The sequence below is a fragment of the Phocoena sinus genome, chromosome 21, assembly GCF_008692025.1.
Source record: "Phocoena sinus isolate mPhoSin1 chromosome 21, mPhoSin1.pri, whole genome shotgun sequence".
NCBI lineage: Eukaryota > Metazoa > Chordata > Mammalia > Artiodactyla > Phocoenidae > Phocoena > Phocoena sinus.
Window position 1 is genome coordinate 9,822,239 of NC_045783.1, and position 23,183 is coordinate 9,845,421.

At 42.2% G+C, this 23,183-nt stretch overlaps 1 protein-coding gene across 1 annotated transcript in view; it reads left to right on the forward strand.

Moving 5' to 3' along the window:
- CSMD1 (CUB and Sushi multiple domains 1) overlaps positions 1-21,234 on the forward strand; it is a 1,813,702-nt gene extending 1,792,468 nt beyond the window's left edge. The window contains exons 60-70 of the mRNA XM_032618622.1: positions 160-333; positions 622-795; positions 2,487-2,560; positions 3,623-3,734; positions 5,571-5,750; positions 7,019-7,063; positions 9,914-10,075; positions 13,664-13,776; positions 14,548-14,635; positions 20,848-20,980; positions 21,075-21,234. Of these exons, the coding sequence (XP_032474513.1) occupies positions 160-333; positions 622-795; positions 2,487-2,560; positions 3,623-3,734; positions 5,571-5,750; positions 7,019-7,063; positions 9,914-10,075; positions 13,664-13,776; positions 14,548-14,635; positions 20,848-20,980; positions 21,075-21,234 (1,415 nt within the window). The remainder of the gene's footprint in view (positions 1-159; positions 334-621; positions 796-2,486; positions 2,561-3,622; positions 3,735-5,570; positions 5,751-7,018; positions 7,064-9,913; positions 10,076-13,663; positions 13,777-14,547; positions 14,636-20,847; positions 20,981-21,074) is intronic.
- Positions 21,235-23,183: the final 1,949 nt, after the last annotated feature.

Consider the following 23,183-nt stretch of genomic DNA (forward strand, 5'->3'; position numbering starts at 1 on the left):
TTTATTATTTTGATTTACTTTCTCAATAATCTATTAAAAAATTCAGCCCTTTGTAGATGTCATTTGCAACGCAGGTAAAATTAAAATGTTAGTCCTTGGTGCATTATGGTTGTGGTGGAAACTCTAGAATGTTGAATCCCATGTGTTCTCTGGAAACAGCTGTCATGTGTGGTCAACCTCCTCCAGTTCAGGATGGGAAAGTGGAAGGATCAGATTTACGCTGGGGCGCCAGTGTGAGCTACAGCTGCGCCCAGGGCTTCCAGCTCTCTCACCCCGCCATCCTCTCCTGCGAAGGCCGTGGCGTGTGGAAAGGAGAGGTCCCCCAATGCCTGCGTAAGTCCTCTGGGAGAACCGGCTCCCGGTCTCATTTGCAAATCACCAACATGCACACCCTCGGTTACAGTCTGAGGAAAAGAGCCTGCGTGATTTATAGCCACGTTACAATAGGTAAAAATTCCAGTTTGAGACTACACTGCCCAAGGGCAGATTCTGTTCTTTTCATCATTTGTTGGTTTAATAGTGATACCTAGAGATTTAATGGAAACTAGTTAAACAAGTTTAGTAGGTTAAGCTAATCCAGGGACACAGAATGCCAACCGACGTCTCGGTTGTTTTCTACAGCTGTGTTCTGTGGAGACCCGGGCACGCCTGCTGAGGGACGACTCAGTGGGAAAAGCTTCACCTATAGATCTGAAGTCTTCTTCCAGTGCAGATCTCCCTTCATCCTGGTGGGGTCATCACGGAGAGTCTGCCAAGCGGATGGCACGTGGAGTGGCACACAGCCCACCTGCATCGGTACTGATGACATGACAGCCCTGAGGGGCTTGGGGATGAGGACATTTCATTTTAAAACTGGACCATTTGTGGGCACATAGATAACGTTCTTATAGGTAATGCTCTGCGTAGGCGCTAATCGGCTACACTGATGGGCAGCCTCTCAAATCGTGACAACTGAGTTGGCAGTTCATGTTACAAGTCGTTTAAAAATCGCTCCCAGAGTCTGTTCTCTTACCCCAGTCCCTCTGGGTTGGCTGCCCATCTCAACCAACAGCCACGTTCTTTAGGGGGAAGAGCGCTTTGCGGAAGCTGCCACTATTGCTGTGGCACCAGAGGGACACCTGAGCCTTTGCTTTCCTGTCCCCCTGTCCCCCACTAAACTGTCTGCACCGCTGGCCACGGTAGAGAGGGCTGCAGGGACACTCGTGCTCTGTTGACTTTCCAACGTGAAAATGAAACTTCAAGTCAGAAGACACTCTGTATGTGACCTAACCCCTCATTTTTAGACCTAATCTCTGTCTCATAGAAAGGGTTCAGGTAGCAATTACAGTGGTCAAAAGTCACTCCATCAGCAGTACAGAGACCTGAATCCTCCATTCTCCACTCAGAGCCTCTTTTCCTCCTGCAGACTCAAGGTGATGGCCAGGGTCATTCTGCTCGCCCAGCTCTCCTGAGCACAAGATGCGTAGCAAGCAATTAATGATTTATATCCTTGGTTGTTTTCTAAGAAATTAAATCATATCTGCTTAATACGGTTTTTTGAGCTTGCTCTTGTGGCACTTAAGAGGTGCCAGGGGTACATTTTTGCACTGAAATCTAAAGATGTTTTAAAAAACACTTTTTACGAAAAATAGTCCTTTGTCATTACATTATTTACTCATGTGTATGTACATTTTTGTATATTAATTTATGAATGATTTTTTCAGGAAAAAATACATATTCAGGAGCCAAAAAAAAATACAGTGTTAGAAATAATTTCATTGAAGCACTGCCTTTTCTAGTTAATGTTTACTGCCACTTGGTTTAAACTATTGCTTTACACTATAGCTATTTCTGAAAAACTTTTAAAAAAATGTTTTTCTTCCCCTGATAGGTTAGTTTCTCTTGAAAACATACTTTTTAAAGAGTTATCAATTTTGTTTTCCCACTAGCAGTGGAGAACAGCCGTAGTAGAGCTGAAGTGCTCGCTGATGGCGGAAATACTACATTTTTTGGAAGATTATCACTGTTGGTCTACTATATGCTTCTGTTTCTAAGCATTAAGTATACTCCTCATTTTGAAATCTTGAAGAAAATTAATTCAGGACATTTGGAGTAATGTAATATATGGCCAAAGGAGATGGTAATTAATTAAATCCTTAAAAAATGATCATAATAGATAATTATTGAGGATAATGTACTATTAGCCAACCAATACATCAGCAGAGAAATATTAAACCAGAGAATGGAAAAGAATGTGCTTATTCTGATATAGAAAATAATACACAGAGCGATTCAGAGTCTGCTAAAGCACTAAAAATTAATATCTAAAGAAATATCTGAAAAAAAGGCAAAAAGAGCAATTTAATTTTAAACTTTTGTGCAAAACGTCTTGCACATTTGACAAAACACAATTTTCTGAATTTCATGAGACCTGTTAGTAAAAGCGTTAGAATCCCGGTAATAACCACACCTGGTTCTCTAACTTTTGTTTCAATTGTGAATTTCAGATCCCGCTCACAACACCTGCCCAGACCCCGGTACCCCACAGTTTGGAATACAGAATAGCTCAAGAGGATACGAGGTTCTCCATTTTTACTTCACCATGTTTTTCTCTACGTTGAAAGGAAACTGATACTTAAACATATGTGTGTTTTTATGTACCGTATTTGATTCAAGTTATATTTGCCCAAACAAAATCCATTCAGAGAGGATGTCTGCTTGTTATTTTAACTGTCAACACTGAGATAACTGTATGTATTTTATTTACACAGTATTAACTGCTGTATTAATTTCTATTTGAAAGCAGGCATATTTTTTTATTTTTTGTCTGCTGAACTGACACAGCAAATCTCAAAGCAGGGTGACTTGCCACTGAAGAGCTACAAATAAAAAGACCCCATTTGGTGACCTGATAGAACAGGTGGATAGTATTAAATTCTAGAGACAAAAACAGAAGAAGAAAATGTGTTCAGGCCCCATAGTCTAGGGTTCCTGTATGGTATCGCTTCTCTGTATGATCTCTCATAACTCTAAGAGTGGTTAGCATGCTCAATATTGAATATTTTGAATGTTCATTTGACTTTTTAACTAAAAAGTACATTAACACGAATATTGGAGAAATACCTAAAGATGGAAAGTAATGAAGCTTGAAATACAATGTTTCAACCATCTTAAGTAATCGAGTGACTTCAGGGGTCTCTGATCAGATGGCTTTGAAAGCCAGAGCTAAATATGCACACTCTGTTAATTTAGAATAAAAGTCCTGTTAATTTAGAATAAAAGTCCTTTTAATAATTTAGAATAATTCAGAATAAAAGTCCTTTTTCTTCAGCCACTTCTCCCTGTTTTTCCTGAAACTTAAAATGTTCTCATTTGATTGGCCCTGATGCACACTGGCCCCTTCCTGATGGCCTTCATACGCCCTGCCAAGGACGTAGGTTAAAGCCAGCACATTTTATACTGGGGCTCACATGTGGCCTTGAAGGCTCAGGTAACATCTTCTGGCATATAGACATGTAGGGCCAAATATATCGGAACACTGGAATATACCACATGTGTGTGTCGTTCTCACTGACTCACCATAAGAAACCCAAGTTTTGGTCCCCCCTGGTTTCAGCAGTTCCTCACTGGGTTTCCCATCCAGGTTGGAAGCATGGTGTTTTTCCGGTGCAGAAAAGGTTACCACGTTCAAGGTTCTACAACGCGAACTTGCCTGGCGAACCTGACGTGGAGCGGCATCCAGACAGAGTGCATCCGTAAGTGCGACCCCTGCTCGAGGTCGGCAGGGACCTGTCTACTCTCCAGCAGCTGGGGAGTGTTTTACCTGCCCGGGAAATAATGAGGAACTTATTTTTGTTTGTTTGATTGTTTTCAGTTCCCTAAACTCCTGTTTCTCAAAGTTTGATCCCCTGGAACCGGCAGCAGCATCACCTGGGGTTCGGCTGAAATGCAAATCTTGAGCCAGATCCCATCCAGACCCGCGGGACCTGAGGCTCTGGGGGCCAGGGGAGGGTGGAGTGCAGAAGAGGGGAGGGGTCCAGTCCGTAGCTCCCAGGCCCTCCAGGTGATACCGAGGCACTTAAGTCTGAGAAATTGCCCCAAACCAAAGATCGGTGGATAACATAGTTAACATTCACAGGAGAAAACCTACTTGTGCTATTATTCTCCTAGTATGTTCATCTCAGGTTATTAGAGATCATGTGATACGTCAGCATATTAATAGAAATGTTTGAAGTGTTCCTTTCGGAGTCTATATATGAATCGATCATTCAAATAGTTACTTAGGACCAAATTTTATTCTGTGACTTAATCATGAGAATTAGGAGAAATGTTGTATGAATGATTAGTAATCAACTTTTCATCCTTTACCAATTTAGTGCAACGTAGTATCTCTTACTAGGTTAGATATAAAGACAAGTACAATGTTATACAAAAATCTTCTAATAGTATATAAGGTGTGATTTTTGTGTATTTATGTATCAGTATTATCAGATGTATATTTATTTCAAAGGTATCATCTCTATCTATCATCTCTATTCTGAATCTCTATAGAGAGCTATTATATTGATACACACATGCACATCTATGTATGTATATACACATATGTGTGTGTGTTTGTGTGTGGAATAGGTCTTCATTACCTTGAAAGTTTGCTGAAGTGCAAAATATTAGGATACTTAAAATGATTGCATTCATGATTTTAATAATGTAAACTTATAATAATCGGCCAAGTCCTTTATTTGATACATAACTGTGCACTTTATAAAGAATAAGTTGAGATCTAAACATTACAACCTTATTTACTAATAAATGATATTTTTAAAGATAATAAGAATCTATATTTCAATTAATTTTCTAAACACACATCGAATTTTGAACAAAAGTAGTTATTCATTTAACTGAGCAGTAAATTTTCTAGTTGCCGTTGGACAAAACTCAAAGCATATTTAAAAATACACTTTAATGTGTATGTGTTTAGTTTAAAGTACTGCTCTTTTAGTAAAATTTAACATATTATTTATATTAATAGTATGTCAGAAGTGTTTATTTTATTTTATTTTTTAGAAGTGTTTATTTTGAAGCTATGATTTCTATTCTAAATTTCTACACATAATTACACACATATATGTAGAGAAGGAGATAGATAGATAGGTGATAGATATCAATAGATAGATAGGTGGATAGATAGAGGGAGTGAGAGAGAAGGAGGAGGGCAAGCAGAGGGAGGGAGGGGAGGGGGGAGAGAGAGAGAGAGAGAGAGGGAGAGAGAGGGAGAGGGAGAGAGAGAGAGAGGGAGGGAGAGGGAGCGGGAGAGGGAGGGAGAGAGAGAGAGAGGGAGAGAGGGAGAGAGGGAGAGAGAGAGAGAGAGAGGGAGAGAGGGAGAGAGAGAGAGAGAGAGAGCTGGCAAACACCAAGGCTTTGTTGTGCTGAAAGCTGCAGAGACCAGAATGTCGGTGATATGTACAGCTCCCGTATTCTCAGTTTTAAATGGTAAACTGATTTCATAGCCATTTCCAATTTTTTTGCTGTATTTCCTTAGACACATATGCTAAGGCTACAGTGGACTACTAATGGATTAAATCCCGTTTCAGCTCACGCCTGCCGCCAGCCTGAAACGCCAGCCCACGCGGACGTGAGGGCCATCGACCTCCCCACTTTCGGTTACACCTTAGTGTACACCTGCCATCCGGGATTCTTCCTCGCGGGTGGATCTGAGCACAGGACGTGTAAAGCGGACATGAAATGGACAGGGAAGTCACCTGTCTGTAAAAGTAAGTCACTGGTGAGAAGTGAAAGTGGGTCCCTGCAGAGCAAGGATGAGTGTCAGTTGCCCATCAGGCTAGTGTCCAGGTTTAAGACCCACAAGAAATAGCATCTTGGAAGCAATGTCCGTCACCCCGACCAAATCCATGCTTAATGTGTGTGAGCTGTGTGTGTGCAAACATGTGTGTAGTCAGTGTTGGCTACAGTAGTGGCACAGACTAAGGAGATATGCAGATTTCATTATTTGCAAATCACATTTTAAGCCAAAGAGAAACACATTTTGAGTTAAAAGGAAAAATATACAGTATTATTTTTGGAAAATGTATTCTTTAATGAAAATGGGCAAATATCACCAAATATTGGTGAATGTATAAAATTAAGTCTTATTTTTGAGACTACAAGCTGTTTGGTGGTGAAATATAAGTTTATGTGTTCTTGACATTGGTTCTGCTTTTTAAAATTACAAAAGCAATAACACGGAAGTGGTGCATTAGTGAACTCACAAACTTGTGTATTGACAAATAAGAGTAATACCTGAGTCAGATTTGACGGCAGCTAACCGTTCAGGTTCTCTTCCAAACCCTGCTTAGTCATGCAAGTCAAGCAGCGCAGACAGAAATTACGGAGTGTGATAAAGCCTGTGCCCTTAGCTTTAGTTTCCTGGAGCCTGTCTGTAGCTCTCACGTTAGGAATAAAGACACTTATGTTTCCCTTGCCCCTCTCTCTCAGAAATAGCAAAATACACACTTTAAAAAAGTGATAATTTGTAGTTTGATACAAAACTATAAAAGCAAAGAGATTATGAGTTAAATCTAAGTTGATAGACCGAGTTAAACATTCTGCAGGGAGATATTTTGATGTTATTGACTGTTAACTTGTGAGTTCACTGATTGGGTTGGGGACCTGGAAACCTGAGAAGGGTTATGAAGTCGTAGTGATTTTGTATATTACCTTTCAGTTGGGGGCAGTAGATTCCAAACAGGAGTGACAAAGGGGTATAAACACCCTCATTTACAAGGCTCTCTGTTGTAACACACTAAATGGATATGCGCATGTCAGATCCAGATTGATTTCCACTACGAAACTCAGTTTTCCCACAAAAGCAAAGGATATTCTGCTGTGAATATAAGGGTTTAAAATGGATATGTGTAAGATATTCCTATTTTGTGCATTCAAGAAATCTGGAGAAAGGAACATTGCTTCAATTTGACATTTTTTCAAACTTATTCGAAAATAAATGTTTTTTGAAAGTGATAATTTGTCTTTTTACTTGTAGGTAAAGGAGTGAGAGAAGTTAATGAAACAGTTACTAAAACTCCAGGTTTGTATACCAGAACAGTTATAGATTTAAATCAAATAAAGTGATTTGTTCTCTACTATACTCTGTACAGTGAAACAAATTTTAACATGCAAATTTCTGATTCCATTAGTCGATGGACAAGTTAATGTTTCAATTATTTAAAACACCAAGCCTACACAGATTCCTCTTTCTCTCATGACTATGGCTTGTTAACGGAACAATACTTAAAAGGAAAACCTTTGTCCTTGTCACACACTGTTTTATTAAAAGGTGCCTTAGGCATTTTGTAGGCAGAAATGGACATCAAATATTGACCCAGAATGTGGTATAATGGAGAGCCTTATAAAGAGGGTTGTGATTCTTTCCTCCAAATGAGGAAGCTACAGTAAAGGACGCTTTATGACAGCATCAGCTGTGAATTCGAGCAATTCAAATGCGGGGCTCCATTTTTTTCCCCCAAGTATCTCCGTAATTCAGACATCCTCTGCCTCCGAATATGTTAATTATCGCTTTTTGTTGTGTGTGGTACCTTGCTTGATGCATGCCATAGCAGATGGGAAAGATGCAGTTTTATTTCCTAACGAAGATGTTCATTACTCCAAATCACCTGGCCTATTGTGTCTATGTTATAAATTTAGAGAATATTTAAACAATACGATGTGTCCCCAAATTATAATGTAAGTCAAACTTTAAAAAAAAATTTAACAGAAACAGAAAACATTTATAAATATATAAGGTCCCTTTTCTGGTGTTTTCCTTACTCAGGTTTTCGCACTTGCTTCTCAGACATAAAGCTCCGTTCCAGGATCAAAGGTGGAAAGAGTATGTGGAATGCTGTAGTTAAGTCACAGTGCTGGGTTTTGCATTTAATTCTTAGATGAGGCAAAAAGTTCCAGCATAGTCAAAGGAATCCATCCAATGTACACCGTGAAGTATAAAATCTACCTTAAAAGAAGCTTCTGGAGTATTCTATGTAAATGTTATTTATACATTTCAAATACAGAAATCAATGCTCTATAGAGGCAACATTTTCTTCAATAAAACGACACAGTCGGTGGTGGTGGTGCTGGTGGTGCTGGTGCTGGTGGTGTGTTTGTCCTGTTCTGTTTGCTGCGGTGGTCGTGAAAAGTCTGCAGTCTCTTTCTGAAGCTGCAGACACCCCGTCAGCGTGCCTTACCCTCTCTGAAGGGAAGTACTGATTCAACGGGGGTCGTTGTTTAGGAGGCACAATCCAGCACCTCCCCTGTCGGTGGTTACAGCACACTGCAAACCACCAGCAACAGCTCAGAGGACAGAGACCCGAAAAGATCATCTTCCACGTCCCCGATGGTCACAGCGGGACACAGACCAGCCACTGGGCAGACCGGCCAGGCCGACCCACTCGGATCCACCAACGAGAGGGACCTAAGTGCGAGGCCCAAACAAGTGCATTCACAGCTCCAGTTGAGTGTATGCGTTCTGATTAGGGAAAACAATCTTGACGTTGTTTTAAAGGCTGTTTATTTTAGAAAAGGCTGACAAGGCACTTTGGGCTTTGCTGATTAAGAGTGTGGCTCAGTGACGCCGCTGACGACGGGCGTTCAGTGTCACTGATCAATCAGCAACTCTGTCAGATGCCTGTGTCATAGCTCCGCTTCAAACTTATTCAATTTTTAAAATTATTATTATTAGGAAGTTGGGTCCATCAAAGCCATAGGAGGTGATGACATCTGTTCTCCGACTCTTCTGTCACGAGGTGACGTCTTACAGGGTCAGCCTGTCTGGGAAGACGGGCAATGGCCAATGGGACTGGAAAGAAAAGGGACACTCTGCTTTGTCCTCCTCACGTGTTGCCATAAGTGCTTAGGGAGACACAAATATGTTTAGGGAGACACAAATCTTTCCTTCTACCTAGGAAGCCCAACAGTATGTTCTGACCGCTTCCACTCATGGTGGATCTTGTCCAGTTAAACAGTTTACACACATCATGAGACAAAAAGCAAACAGGAATTTAGTGGCGTCATTGATGTAGATTTATCTCAATTACCCTGTAAAATTTTATATCAATATTGTAAAAGTATCAGGATTTTATGCATATTTATTAGCAGAAATGTGAAAAATAGTTTTTTTCTAACCAGTGAAAAGAGAGAATAGCTCAGTGATCTTTGCAAGAATTCCTGTCCCAGATGACTTGTAATGTTTTAAGAAGACTTTTTGCCTTTTGTTTCTGAACTTAAAAGATGCCATCTGACATCATTTAATCTAGCTTTCTTACCAACACTGGACTATTTTTTATAAGGAGATTAAAGAGTAGAAGAGAGAGATGAGAGATTGGCTCTACTTACAAAATAAAGACCTCAAGAAATAAAACATCTTTGTCTTCATACGCTGGGTCTGTGCAGTCATGGTGGTGCTTTGAAATGCAGGCTTTTTGAGGGCAGAAGGCTCCTGACAGATGCTGTCACTTCTTCTGAGCCTCCTAAGTCTTTCCAAAGTCAGTAGACTTAGATACTAAATGAAGTATCAGTAGTGATTTTCCAGGTCAGTTTAATGTATTTATTAAGCCTGATACAATCTAACCTAATACCAGGAGTCCCAATTCACCCTGCACTCTGGCCTTGCCAGACCTGGTAAAATAGGTGTGCGCTGGCATCTACAAGGTTTTTCCGACCAGGTGACAGATGTGTATTTGCATCTCACAGTACTGTCCCTGCTCCCTGCTCGGGTCATGTGATTTTCACTCCTGCTGTGCAGGGACACGCAGATAGACCATCTTTGTCTCCATCACTGTCACTGCTGTGCTGTCTTAATGAACGTTATACCTTCTGTGTATTAGGATATCCAAGTGGAATTTTTCTGTGGGTGCTAACAGTCACCTTTTCTCCCCCACAGTTCCTTCAGACGTATTTTTCATCCATTCAGTGTGGAAGGGATATTACGAATATTTAGGGAAAAGACAGCCTGCAACCCTAACTGTTGACTGGTTCAACGCAACAAGCAGCAAGGTGAACGCAACCTTCGTTGAAGCCGCCCAGGGGGAGCTGAAGTTGGCAGGTAGGTGCCGAGGGGTTTCAGTAGCCCGGATGTGAGCGCAGGCAGACCCTCCTGCTTCTCGCAGAGAGGGCGCCAACGCGCGTTAAGTGCTGGTTAACGTTACCTTGGCTTTGCATCTGCTGCATCTCACTGGATCATCTCAGTAACCATGACGGGGCGGTACTATTGTCTCATTTTAAAGATTACAGAGCCAGTACAGAAAAGTGAATTAATGAGCTCAAGGTGACACACAGATCGTCTTAAGTCAAAGATGTAAGATTTATGTCCAGATATTCATGTCTCCAGAATTCATTCTTTTGCTATTCTCTTTCTCTCTCTAACTCATTTGCTCCTGGTGAGTTTTTATTGATGTATCTCAGTTAATAGAGCAATAGCTCTGATTTATATGCCAGACACTATTTTAAGTGCTTTATATACATACTGTTCTTTTCGTTCTTACATCCGTCTTGTGGTGTATTCTTTTTTTTTTTTTTAAGGGTGAGAATTGTACAAGGAAAAGGAGTCTTTAATTAATTAATTAATTTATGGCTGTGTTGGGTCTCCATTTCTGTGCGAGGGCTTTCTCTAGTTGTGGCAAGTGGGGGCCACTCTTCATCACGGTACGCGGGCCTCTCACTATCGCGGTCTCTCTTGTTGCGGAGCACAGGCTCCAGACGTGCAGGCTCAGTAGTTGTGGCTCACAGGCCTAGTTGTTCCGCGGCATGTGGGATCTTCCCAGACCAGGGCTCGAACCCGTGTCCCCTGCATTGGCAAGCAGATTCTCAACCACTGCGCCACCAGGGAAGCCCTTGTGGTGTATTCTTATTAAACACTTTTTTTTTTTTTTTGCTGATTAAAAAAGAGAGACACTCAGGGAAATTCAGTGGCCTTGCTAAGTGGATATGACAGAAGTAGGATTTGAGCTCTGCCATCAGAATCGCAGCAATTAGAATCTCGAGCCCAGGCTCTCAACCAATAAGACACAGAATTACCTTCATGACTGAATCTAGTGCGTTTTGTTTTTTCAGTTATTTCACTTCTGACAACCATGTGTCTTTTTCTGTAGACTGACTCCTGAAGGGATCAGACTCTGAGTTGTCCACAAGCCCCAGCACTGGTTCTGAACCCCAAGGGGCCCCTGATGGCACCCGCACACTCACTGGTTACTAGACAGACACGGATTCATCTCTAGGAAGTGTGAGGGCAGGTCAGGACTTCTCCCCGGCCCTCACGCCTCACTTTCCTGCTTCCTTGGATGGGAAAACATCTAAAAATGGTACACATACTCTGGATTTAGGAAAAGAAAAATAATTCACACTCAAAGATTTTTAAACAGGTACATATTTATGAGTTCGTGGTCCAGGGGCCCCAAAATTGCTTTGCGTCTTGACCCTGTGAATGTATAAATGATTTAGACCAGGTGCTCAAGTCTAGTTCTGTGTCAGAACAAACCGAGACTTTGTAAAACATTCAGATTTCTTAGGCTCACCCATCTCCTTTAGATATTATTTCTCTTCGTGGAGTTTGGATTTTTTTTTTTCCCAAAGAAAAGGCTCTAGTGTGGTTTTGATGCAACTGATGTCCGTGGATAAGTGTTGGGAAATCTCTGGTTTGGATTTGTGAAAGCGGGTGGATCAAGGGTTGTTCTGGCTGAGTCCCAAGTGGACATAAGTCCACCTGCCACGTGCATTCTCATGAGGAGGGGTTGTGGAGGAAGGAGGGAAACTAACGTCCACAGAGGGCCAGCTGGGGCCCTGGTGGTCTGCTGAGTGCTCTCATTTCATCACTGTAAAAGTTGCCTAATACGTGGTTTATTTCTGCTGATAGTATATAGAAGTGGGGTTCAGAGTTTTAGAGGTTAAACTGGATGCCAGAAACACAGAGCTGCTGATGGTGGACATGATGGAGCCCAAAGTCAAGTCCTTAGGTGGTTCTTCTTGTCCGTGGGTCCCCTTCCATACTGTGTGATGGGCCAGTGGAGACTCTTCCTATAGAGTTTCACTTATCTAATGGGAGTTGCTGGGAATGAACTGCTGGAGTCCCTGAAGCGAACACCATGATTTTTCCCTTGAACCTGCCTCTCTACACAGAAGACATTTGGGTTCATTATTATTATTTAATATCTGTTTGTTTCTTTGTTTCTTTACTTATTTAGTTCCTCCTCTGAGTAGGGAACTAGCCGTAGCTGCAAACACATTCTCCCCCTTGCCACACCATGACACCCCTGGGCAATACCACTCAGCAGTCATTCCGAGGAGCTCATGAGTAGCTAAGAGGTGTGACTGTCAATCACTTCACGCCCAAGGTCTCACGGGCTCCACAAGTATGTCCATCACACTTTGGCCACCCTGCTGCTCATTTCATTTTAGTAAGTGCAATTCATCTGTATAAGTAGCTATATTTGGGGTTATTGTTTTGGTCTCTTTTTTTATATTGATTTAGAAATATTTATTTTTTTCCCCATGTTGAAATTTTATGATAATTTTGTACTAACTCCCCGTGTGTCTTTTCACCATAGTTGTCTTTATCACAATTGTCATTTTTTAGTGATTCAATTTTTTTTTAATAAATTTATTTATTTATTTTTGGCTGCATTGGGTCTTTGTAGCTGCGCGTGGGCTTTCTCTAGTTGTGGCGGGTGGGGGCTACTCTTCGTTGTGGTGCACGGGCTTCTCATTGCGGTGGCTTCTCTTGTTGCGGAGCACAGGCTCTAGGCGCGCGGGCTTCAGTAGTAGTGGCACACGGGCTCAGTAGTTGTGGCTCGCAGGCTCTAGAGCGCAGACTCAGTAGTTGTGGTGCATGGGCTTAGTTGCTCTGCGGCATGTGGGATCTTCCCGGACCAGGGCTCGAACCCATGTACCCTGCATTGGCAGGCAGATTCTTAACCACTGTGCCACCGTGAAGCCCATGATTCAAGATTTTTATAGATGAATTTCCATTTAAAGTTATTATAAAATATTGGCTATATTTCCTGTGCTGTGCAGTATATTCTTGTAGCTTGTTTAGTTCATACACAGTAGTTTAATCTCCTAGGTTATGGTCTCTTTTTTTCTACATACTCCCGTCCTCAGAAGTGAGTAAAATATGAATAAAATGCTGGATTTAGGGCTTCCCTGGTGGCGCAGTGGTTGAGAGTCCGCCTGCCGATGCAGGGGACTCGGGTTCGTGCCCTGGTCTGGGAAGATCCCACATGCCGCGGAGCGGCTGGGCCCGTGAGCCATGGCTGCTGAGCCTGCGCGTCCGGAGCCTGTGCTCCGCAACGGGAGAGGCCACAACAGTGAGAAGCCCGCGTACCGCAAAAAAAAAAAAAAAAAAAAAATACTGGATTTAAAAAATTAATTAACTGAATGCATATTACTTTTGTTCTTTCTGTGGGGTAAAGATGTTGAATTGAGTGAAATAGATAATACTTAAAGATAAGACAAGAACTTTCATAAGAAGTGATTTTTAGGAAAAAAGTACTGAAGCTAAAATTTAAAAATATTAATCTCTGTGATTTAAAACGTTATCATCTCTGTACCATATTCCAAATCAAATGGATCAAATGCCTGCATTACTGACTCATAAGCATCCCCATGTTGTAAGAATAACCCCCTGATCCTTTCCTAGGTGTTTACAAGAAGGAAGAGGCCCACTTACTTCTGAAAGCTTTTCAAATTAAAGGCCCAGTGGATATTTTTGTCAGCAACTTTGAAAACGACAACTGGGGACTGGATGGTTACGTGAGTACTTCCTAGGAGGGTTTTCTAATCACCGCGCCTGCGCAGAGCTGGGGGCGCCAAGGGGGATTCCTTTCCGAGAGGACCTGGTCAGGTCCTGTCTGCCCAGAGAAAACTCAGCCGGCCCTCATCCCAGCTGCGGGGCCACTTCACCTCTTCACTGTATGATGGAAGAAACCTGTCTCTGAAATGAGAAACAAACTGGCCAGGAGCAAATGGGCTGTTCCTGCCCGAGAGCTTAGATCCAGGCCGCATCCCACCGTAAGGGTGGGGACCAAACTCTTTCCAAGGCCACTGGTAACCACCCTGAAAGTTCTGAAGGGTAGCATCCCCAGATAAACAGAGATTTAAGACGCCCCTTTCACTTTCTTCCTTGCAAGTTAACCCTTTGCTTCTGCTTTAATTCATCATCTAACTAGAGGGTAAACGGCCTCACGTGAGGTACACGAGACAGTAGTTGTGACACAGCGAGTTTTACATAATGTAGGTTCTGACGTAATTCATATGTGTGTCCCCGTTTACCAAGGGTACTTAACCTATATATATGTTGTAAAAAAACTACTGTTTTTGAGATCAAAACAAGAGAGAGAATTTATTTGTTAGTTGAAGTTCATGTCTGTATTTTTCAATTTCTAACTATAAGTGGGTACCTTGAAGGAATGACAAATGTTTTTAAATAGTTAACCTTTACTTTCTAAATAGAAATAATATTTATATTATGATAAAAGAAGAGATTATCATTATGCATTGTTTTTCCTTTTCATGCGTTATCAGGTATCATCCGGACTTGAAAGAGGAGGATTTACTTTCCAAGGTGACATACATGGAAAAGATTTTGGGAAGTTCAAGCTGGAAAGGCAAGGTACACTCTGCACTTACGTTGTTTTTCAAAGCATAAATCAGGTTGGCCTTCAGATGATTAAGCTGAGTGTGATGGAAAGGTCATGACTCTGAAAGAAACAGAAACAAAAATGATGGGAAAGACTCACATATTTTACAGCTGGATGAAAAAAACCCTTCTTTTGAATAGCAAAATAGACAATATCAGCTGCAATAAATATGCCAGACATGGAATTAATATACAAAGAGATATTTTGAAATAAGGGAAAAAAGCAAAGATGAAACACAATTAAAGAATAAACTACATTACCTTAAGAAAATTATAAGACGAACTAAAATGTCCAACAAATATGAAAAGATCTTTAACTTCAAAAATATGTATTATGACAACAAAGATCATTTTTAGCTATGAGAATGTCAAGAGTTTCTTAAAAATGGTTTGGGGTGGACAGTAGAAACAGGCACCTGCGTGTTCATTTTTTGGTGGGTGTATGAGTAGATGTGTGCAATTTGACGGTATTCTTTCATCGACAGTTCTATCCCTAACATTTTTAATCAGACAAGAGTGACCATTATTTTTTGCATATTCAGGTATGTCTACAGCAGGACTACTTTAAATAGTTGAAATTAGAAATAATCTGTGTATCTCACACATCTATCATAAATAAATGGCTTACATCAATAATTTTATACAATGTGTTACCTTAAAGAGAAAACAATTTAATTCAGTATATTTCATTAAAGAAACAAAGATAACATATTGATGTGGAAAGGTGTTCCCGACTTAGTTATGAGAAAAAAGTTTGCTCTAGACAGACAGACGGGGCAAATATGCCTGTCTTCCTTCTTTATCTCTTTCTCAAATACTTGATTACGTCTCAGTAATCCAACAAGAAAAATGTATGAAAAACAATCGCTAGATGTGAAGCTTACCTCATCTACGTGCTAGTTTTGTAATCTAGGATGAATTATAATATTCTTGAGCCTGTTTCTTCATCTGAAATCTCAGTACAGAAGTCAGTTCCTGGTTGCTGTGAAGATTAAGGGTCAATATGAGGGTTTGCTTTGTGCTAAAGCTCTTTTCACACATGTCTTTACTTGTGTTGCTATTAACACAGATGAGAAGATTCTTTTTTTTTGTAATGAGATGAGCACCGCATTTCTCCTGAATAGTTATCAACTACTTTATACTTTACTTACGGAATTCTACTAACATTAATTTTATAGAGAGGAATATTGCTATGTAGGATTTGATGCCAGAACAACCTGTCAGAGGAACACGAGTGTAATATTTGGTGATGATTGTCACTGATGAATTCATTTCATAAAACTTTTATCGGGGACTTCCCTGGTGGCACAGTGGATAAGACTCCACGCTTCCAGTGCAGGGGGCCTGGGTTCGATCCCTGGTCAGGGAACTAGATCCCACATGCATGCTGCAAGTGAGAGTTCGCATGCCACAACTAAGGAGACCTGGAGCCGCAACTAAGGAGCCTGACTGCCACAACTAAGGCCTGGTGCAACCAAGTAAATAAATACATAAATATTAAAAAAGAAACTTTTATCAATATACCAGGGGATTCCAAAGGAAATATATTCCAACCTGTAAAATATCATGCTTAAAAAACAAAAAACTTGACCAAAAGGGACATTTAATCATAAAATACTCTAAATCCACCTTTCCAAGCTAAGAACTTTTAAATAGAAGAGCTTTAACTTATAATGTCTGCGATGGCTGAGATGATTTTTTAAATGGGGTTATATTATTTTGAGATAATGAAATAGACCAACACTAATGATGGGTAAAGTTTTCTTTTGCTCTGAGCCAAACCCTGTAGTTATTTGCCCTCCTTTCTCTCCGATGCGCACGCTCTAGTAATTTTGTCTAAAGACACCCCAGCAAGCTGTGCACGATACTCTGTGGATGTCTGCATTTGCTCATCCAATGAGCCTGACCCAAACCGTCACTTTGCTATTGCAAATTTTCTTTGCATTGCCCCATTTCTTTTTAATCTAACAAAATAACAGCTTGCTTTAACAAGTAATCTTTCTTCTCAGGTGATGATGAGCTTATTGTCAGGAAAAACAATTTGCCTCACAAAATAATTTGAATCACAAGCGAGTCTCCCATTCAACTAATTAGAAACGTCTATGTTTAAGTAATACTTCAACAACAACCATTCATTTAAGAATTACAGCTACACTCTGTTTTTATGGTTAAAAATAAACAACCTCTTAATTGTCTCCAGTCAGTAGATAAACTGGAAAAAAATGTGATTATCATTAACCGGACACTAAACCAAGTTAGTTTGAAAGACAACTAACTCTGATGCAAAAACTTGTGTAAGAAACTGAAAAATAAATTGGTTTTCCCATTAAAATTGAATCCCCCCCCCCCCAAATATACAAAATCAGGAGGGGAGAAGGTGCAAGCCATGTATCTAACAAGGAACTTGTGTCCAGAATGTATAAACCCTTACGGCTAAACAGTACATAGGCAAATAACCTAACTAAAACATTGGCAACGAATTTAAATAGGCATTTCAACAAAGACATAAAAATGACCAATAAGCAAATGAAAAGATCCTGAACATCATTAATCATTAGGGAGACACAAATCAAAACCACTTCACACCCACCAGGATGGCTCGGATCATGAAGACAAGAAACCAGTGGAGGCAAAGCTGTGCAGAAACTGGAGCGCTCGTACTTTGCTGATGGGAAAGTACTGATAAAAATGGTGCAGCTGCTGTGGAAAACAGCCTGGTAGTTCACGTAGGTAAAACATGGCGTAACCACAAGATTCAGCAGTTCCACTCCAACATGTATAGGCAACAGAACTAAAAACATGTTCACACACAAAGTAGTACACGAATGTTTATACCAGCGTTTTTCCTAATTGTCCAAATGTAGAAACAACCCAAATGTCCATCAACTAATGAATGGAGCAACAAAATGTGGTGCATCAACCCAATGGAATATTATCTTGAAAACATTACGCTAAGTAAGAGAAGCCATTCACCAGAAAACACCTATTGTATGATTGCATTTATATGCTGTATCCAGAACAGGTGAATGTATATAGACAGAGAGTGGGTGAGTGGTTGCCTAAAGCTGAGGCTGGGGTACGGAGGGTGAGGGATGACTGTAAGGGTACCACTTTCTTTTAGGGGAGGCAGCAGTGTTCTCATGTAGATTGTGGTGATCCTTGCGGCACCAAAACCCCCAAGTTTTAATAGTAAAAGACCCCTTGCATTGTATGTATGCATTAAAAGGGTGAATTCTGCAGTATGTGAATTTCTTTCAATAATGCTCTTTAAAAAAACTGAATGGCCCAGCCTATAATGTGAAAAGATGCTCACCTGCATTCTTAAGAAATGGAACTGAGAAAATAACTACACGCTGTGTTTGGTTTATTAGCGAGTAGTGATAATAATAGGGAAGGAGGGGGCAATGGAAGGAAAGGAGGGAGGTGGAGAGGGAAGGGGAAGGAGGGTGGCAGGTAGATGGGGTACAGCCATCCAGGTGCCTCCTAAGACAGGAGTTGGAGTGAAACTGGGACCCCACTTTGGAGAGCAAGTAGGGAAGACTTAGCAACACTACAAGTTACACATTCTGCTAGGCAGTGATTCTACTGCTTAGAATTTATCCTGTATATTCAGACTTCTGCTGACGTATCGCTGTAGAAAAAGAATTTCATGGCGGCGTCATAGAAAAAGACCTAGAAATGGCCTAAACGTTCTTCAACAGTAGACTGGCTAAATAAATTCTGGCATAGCCAATTAATAGAATGCTGCACATGTGAAAACAATTAAATTCATATGCACAGATGGAAGAAACTCACGAATATATGGTTAAGTTTAAAAAGCCAAATACAAAAAATGTAAATAGTATCGTCATATTTTAGGAAAGTAAGAAAAGAGAATCATATATATTAACAGTACATTGTGAAAAGGACACTAAAACAAAAACAAAAGCAAAAACAAAAACGTCGTCAATCATAAAGAGGAAAACTAGTGTAAAAGGGCAAGGAGTGACCCTTTATTTCCATCGTCTTTATAGTATTTGTTTCGATATCCGCTTATGCCATTTTAATTAATATCATGTGCATGCATTACCCTTTAAATTATTAAAACACAGGTAAATAATTGAAATTAACTAGGAGCTCCAGACAGCATAGTAATATCAGAGTAAAGTCAGGAGTTTAATTCACAAAGACCTTTTATGTTGCCCTGTGTTATGATGTGAGGTCTCCTGTGGCAGGTCCATTATCCAGGATTTTATTAACTGGAAGTCTGATATCTATTATGGCCAAAAATGTATAGTCTTATTTGCAGATAACAGAAAATAGCCTTGGTTAATTTAAGCAGGTTACAAATTTATTAGAATGAGGCAAAGAGATGCACAGAATTATAAACACTTGGAGAATGAGCCATGGTAATTTATGGAAACCATCGGATGTTGAACTACTCCAAAGACAGTACCATTTTTTCATTTCTCAAATATATATTGAGCAACAGTTGTGTTCTAGGATCTACTGTAGGCACCGGGCACTCAAGAGGAAAGCTGGCCAAAAAACTGCCCTGGCGTAGTGCAACTTACATTCTAGTAAATGTGGGTCCTGGGAAACTTTTGCTACGTGCCACGCATTGTTCTAAGTAGTGGAGATCTGACGTTTAACTCTCACGACAAAACCATGGAGTTGGAGCCCTTTGAGCAGCACCGCGTTTCTCCCTGCTGGACAGCGCCACCCCTGGTGGCAGTGTGTTTCTGCTGCGCGCTGCCCCAGGACTGGCCGGTGGTGGCTGGAAGCACCACCAGGAAGCACTTGATGGGGTCCCCAGGGCTCTAGCCCCACCCCACCCCAGCCTCACCACAGCCTCAGGACCCAATTCTAAACTGTCTTAGGAGCCTCTGCATCACTCGTGCCAAACTCGATGCCTGGGGGCGGCGGGGAGCTTCCCATTGGCTTAACGCTGCTCACATGCCCATCACCTGGATGCTGAGATTGAGGAGAACCAGTATGTGGCGTTTTCCCCTTGCATGGCAGCTGGTGAATGCATCTGGAAATGAAAAATTAAATCTGATTCATATGTGCCGATACAGAAGGATCGCCAAAAGATATGGTTAATTTACAAAGTGCCAACATCCAGGATAAAATGCATTTATATTAGACCTGAAGGTGGCAGGGAGTAGCATAATCCTGCACCTGTTGAAGGAGATGACAAATATATTATTTTTAGGTTTTTATTTGAAAATTCAAGACTGTTCTTTAAAAGGCTGTTTAATTATTTTAAATATTTGATTGTTTCTTTGTATCTGTGGTTTGTAAAAAAAAAAAGTAAGAAACAAGAAACATCCCGTAAGTTCTGGAAATATACTTCTAAAACAAGGTCAGCTTCTTTCTAACAATTCTGCTGTATTCAGATGACCCCAATCATAATTGATCACAAGCGTGCATTGAGTGGTTCCATGCAAGTAAGCCAAATACATTTCAAATTGCAGTTTATAAGTAAATTCTTCAAGAATCAACTGCATTATTTGGCAATGATAAATGCTTTCTGATTAGAATTTTTAATGTTTGCATCTTTCTCAATGCCGTGCATATATCTGCCATGGCACAGATACGGAGCGTTAATGATTATATCGCCTTCGTGATATTTGAGATGTTTACACCTGCCTTCCCTTCTAATTGACAGAAATCATATTTTTGTGTCCTCATAGAAGCCTGCTTCATAACACCGAGTTGCATTCTTTGATCATTTCTAAACTCTGTAGTGAATTTTGGAATCTACCCAAATAAAGGGAGATGGCACCCTGATGCTCACCTATGATGAGTGTGACGCCCTCTTTATAGAGACCTGGGCTCTTTATGTAACTTCAGTGGCACATCTTGCTGAGGCTGTGTCTTAGAGCAGGAAGCAACAGCAGGCACTGCCCGTCCCGTAGAGAGACACGGCCGCGCGCACGCGGTGTCCGCAGCCCCGGGGGAGGTCGGGCGACGGCGCCTTTGCCCCGCGCAGTGCGGACGCGAGCCTCTCCCGGCGTCGCTGCGCGTCAGCGAGCGGGAAGCGGGCTTCGCGTCCTCGCCATCGGGAAGGTGGGCTTCCGGAAGGGAGCCCCGGCGGGTCCCCCGCACCCGCTCGCCGTGTGCACGCGCTCCCACGCCCGCCGCAGAGCGCCCCGGGCAGGCTCGGGGCCCAACTGCAGGGTAAAAGCTGCTCTCTCTTCCAGGCGCCCGAAGCTCGGCTCCAGACCCCGCGCGCCCCCAGCGCGGCGCCAGCAGCGGCTCCGTCGCGGCCGCCATCCTGGCCCCGCTCTCCGCGCTCGTTCTCTCCGGGCTCGCGTTTCACCTCCACAAGCACAGGTAACGTGGCGACACCCCGCTCGCGGGCGTCGCGGCTCCTCCTGAGGCCCTGCGGCCCTGACAGCTCGTCCCCCCCCTTGCCTCTCGCCCGCAGAGCGAGGCCGAAGGTCCAGTACAACGGCTACGCCGGCCACGAGAGCAGCAACGGGCAGGCCTCCTTCGAGAACCCCATGTACGACACGAACTTGAAGCCCACCGAGGCCAAGGCCGTGCGCTTCGACACGACCCTGAACACGGTGTGCACCGTGGTGTAGCGCTCGGGCCGGCCGCCCATAGCCACTCCTCCGACGCGGACGGCAGGGACCACAGGGGCCACAGGGCCTCCCTCACCCCGCTCCCCCGCCGCCGACGGACCCCGTCCAGGGAGCGGTCCCCGGCCTCCCCTCCCCAGCGGCCTCCGGGCGCGGTGACAGACGGTAGCACCGCGGTATGGGTTTGGTTTGTTTTTCTCAATCCCCATGAATACGAATATTCTGGAGAAAAAAAAAAAAAAGCTCTCTTGAAGAAGACCCCTTTCTGGTAGCCGCACACACCTGCAGACGCTTCACGCCGTCCCTGCGGAGACCGGACGAGCTTCGAGGGACCCGCAGCTCACCTCGGGGTCCATCCCCAGGGCCATCTGCAAATTTCCCACTCAGCTGTTCTCTTGCAGAAGTTTTGATGCACAATTTTTTGCACTAGTGTGTTCTGAATGACTAAGATTCTGATAAATAAACTATTCACACGGGGTTTCCACACACTCTCCATTGTATATGCGCTGTCAAGCTAAGCATTCCACCCGCAGGGTTTAGTTGGCGCGTTAGAAAAAGAAAACACAGCCCCAGATGCGGCACAGGTTTTAAAAGGAAAAAGAGTATTGAAGAGATTTATTTTATTATTGCTTTCTTTTAGCTTCATAGATGTGCTGAGTCCACTGAAAATGTCCGATGAGGAAAAAAAGAGGCCTTTTTATTTCCCACGTGTTTTCTTTAGTCCTGTCACCTCCCGTGATCGTCGCTCTCACGCTACTTCCGAGCAGGTTTGCAGCATGTCCTATTTGCCGTGTACAGATGTGAATAGTAATTTATTTTAGTCGCTCACACTCAGAACCTGTGGGTTTTGGCTCACAGCACGGTCTTCCCTTGCGCATTGTGATTTTTTCCTTTCGCTGCCATCACTGTCTGTCATCGCGTTGAAGGATAGTGAACCACAGTAGCCCCGGAATATAGTGGAAAAGGTTCAGGATCAAAATATCAAGTGTTCCTTTAGAGGCAAGGAAAAGTCACACCCACTCTCCTTTCCTGATGACATAATTTATGTATTACTTAGTCTTTTGTTTCATGCTTTATTATTCCAGATGGAAAGAAAATTTCAGTGACTTCAAGTTTAAAATTCATCATAGGTAAATTATGAATTGCAGTATAAATAAAATAGGTGTGATTCCCCCCACGTGGATAAAATCCAAACACGAAGTAGAAGATGCGACAATGAGAATTCAAAAGTGAAAAACAAAAAAAGTCAAGATAATAGCTCATTCCTTCAGAAGTTTCGATCTGAACATTTTAGTCGCTCTCACCCACTGGGTGCTCACCGTTCTGTTGCCTGTTTGAAGGGGCACAGCCGTCAGGAGGCACGGCCAACCTCCTCTGGTTCCCCCGGCCTTTCACACCCCACAGCGTTGAACTACAGGGTATTATGCTGAGTTCTCTGCTCCTTTTCCTCCGGCCAGCCTGGCCACAGGACTGAGATCTGTCTTGCAGCCTGGAGTCCTTATGGCTGTTTCTCCTTAGACCAGATGAGGCCAGCCAGAGCCAGGCTCCTAGCACACCCAGGGAGCCGAAAGAAAGAGGAAACGGGAGGAGGTTTGCGCCTCTTTGTGTGCAGGGGAGAACAGGGTTACCGTACATACGAGGTGTATATATATACATACATATAAATATAATATCGTGTACATATGCGGTTTGACTCATTCAAACTAGGTGCAAAATGCTGACTTCAGAGTCTGAATTAATGTCTCTCCACATCCCCGACCTGCTTGCTGGTCAACGACGTTACGAAACCCTGAAACAACAGGACATACGTACATACCAGAAACCACAGATCAGATTAAACATGACTCTCCTTTGTGTGCAAAGTCAGAGTGTCCTCAGTTGCCAGTTGGGAGCATGTTATTTAAAAAAAAGAACACTCCATGAAATTTCCTTGCGAGAATTCTGCCTAGTTT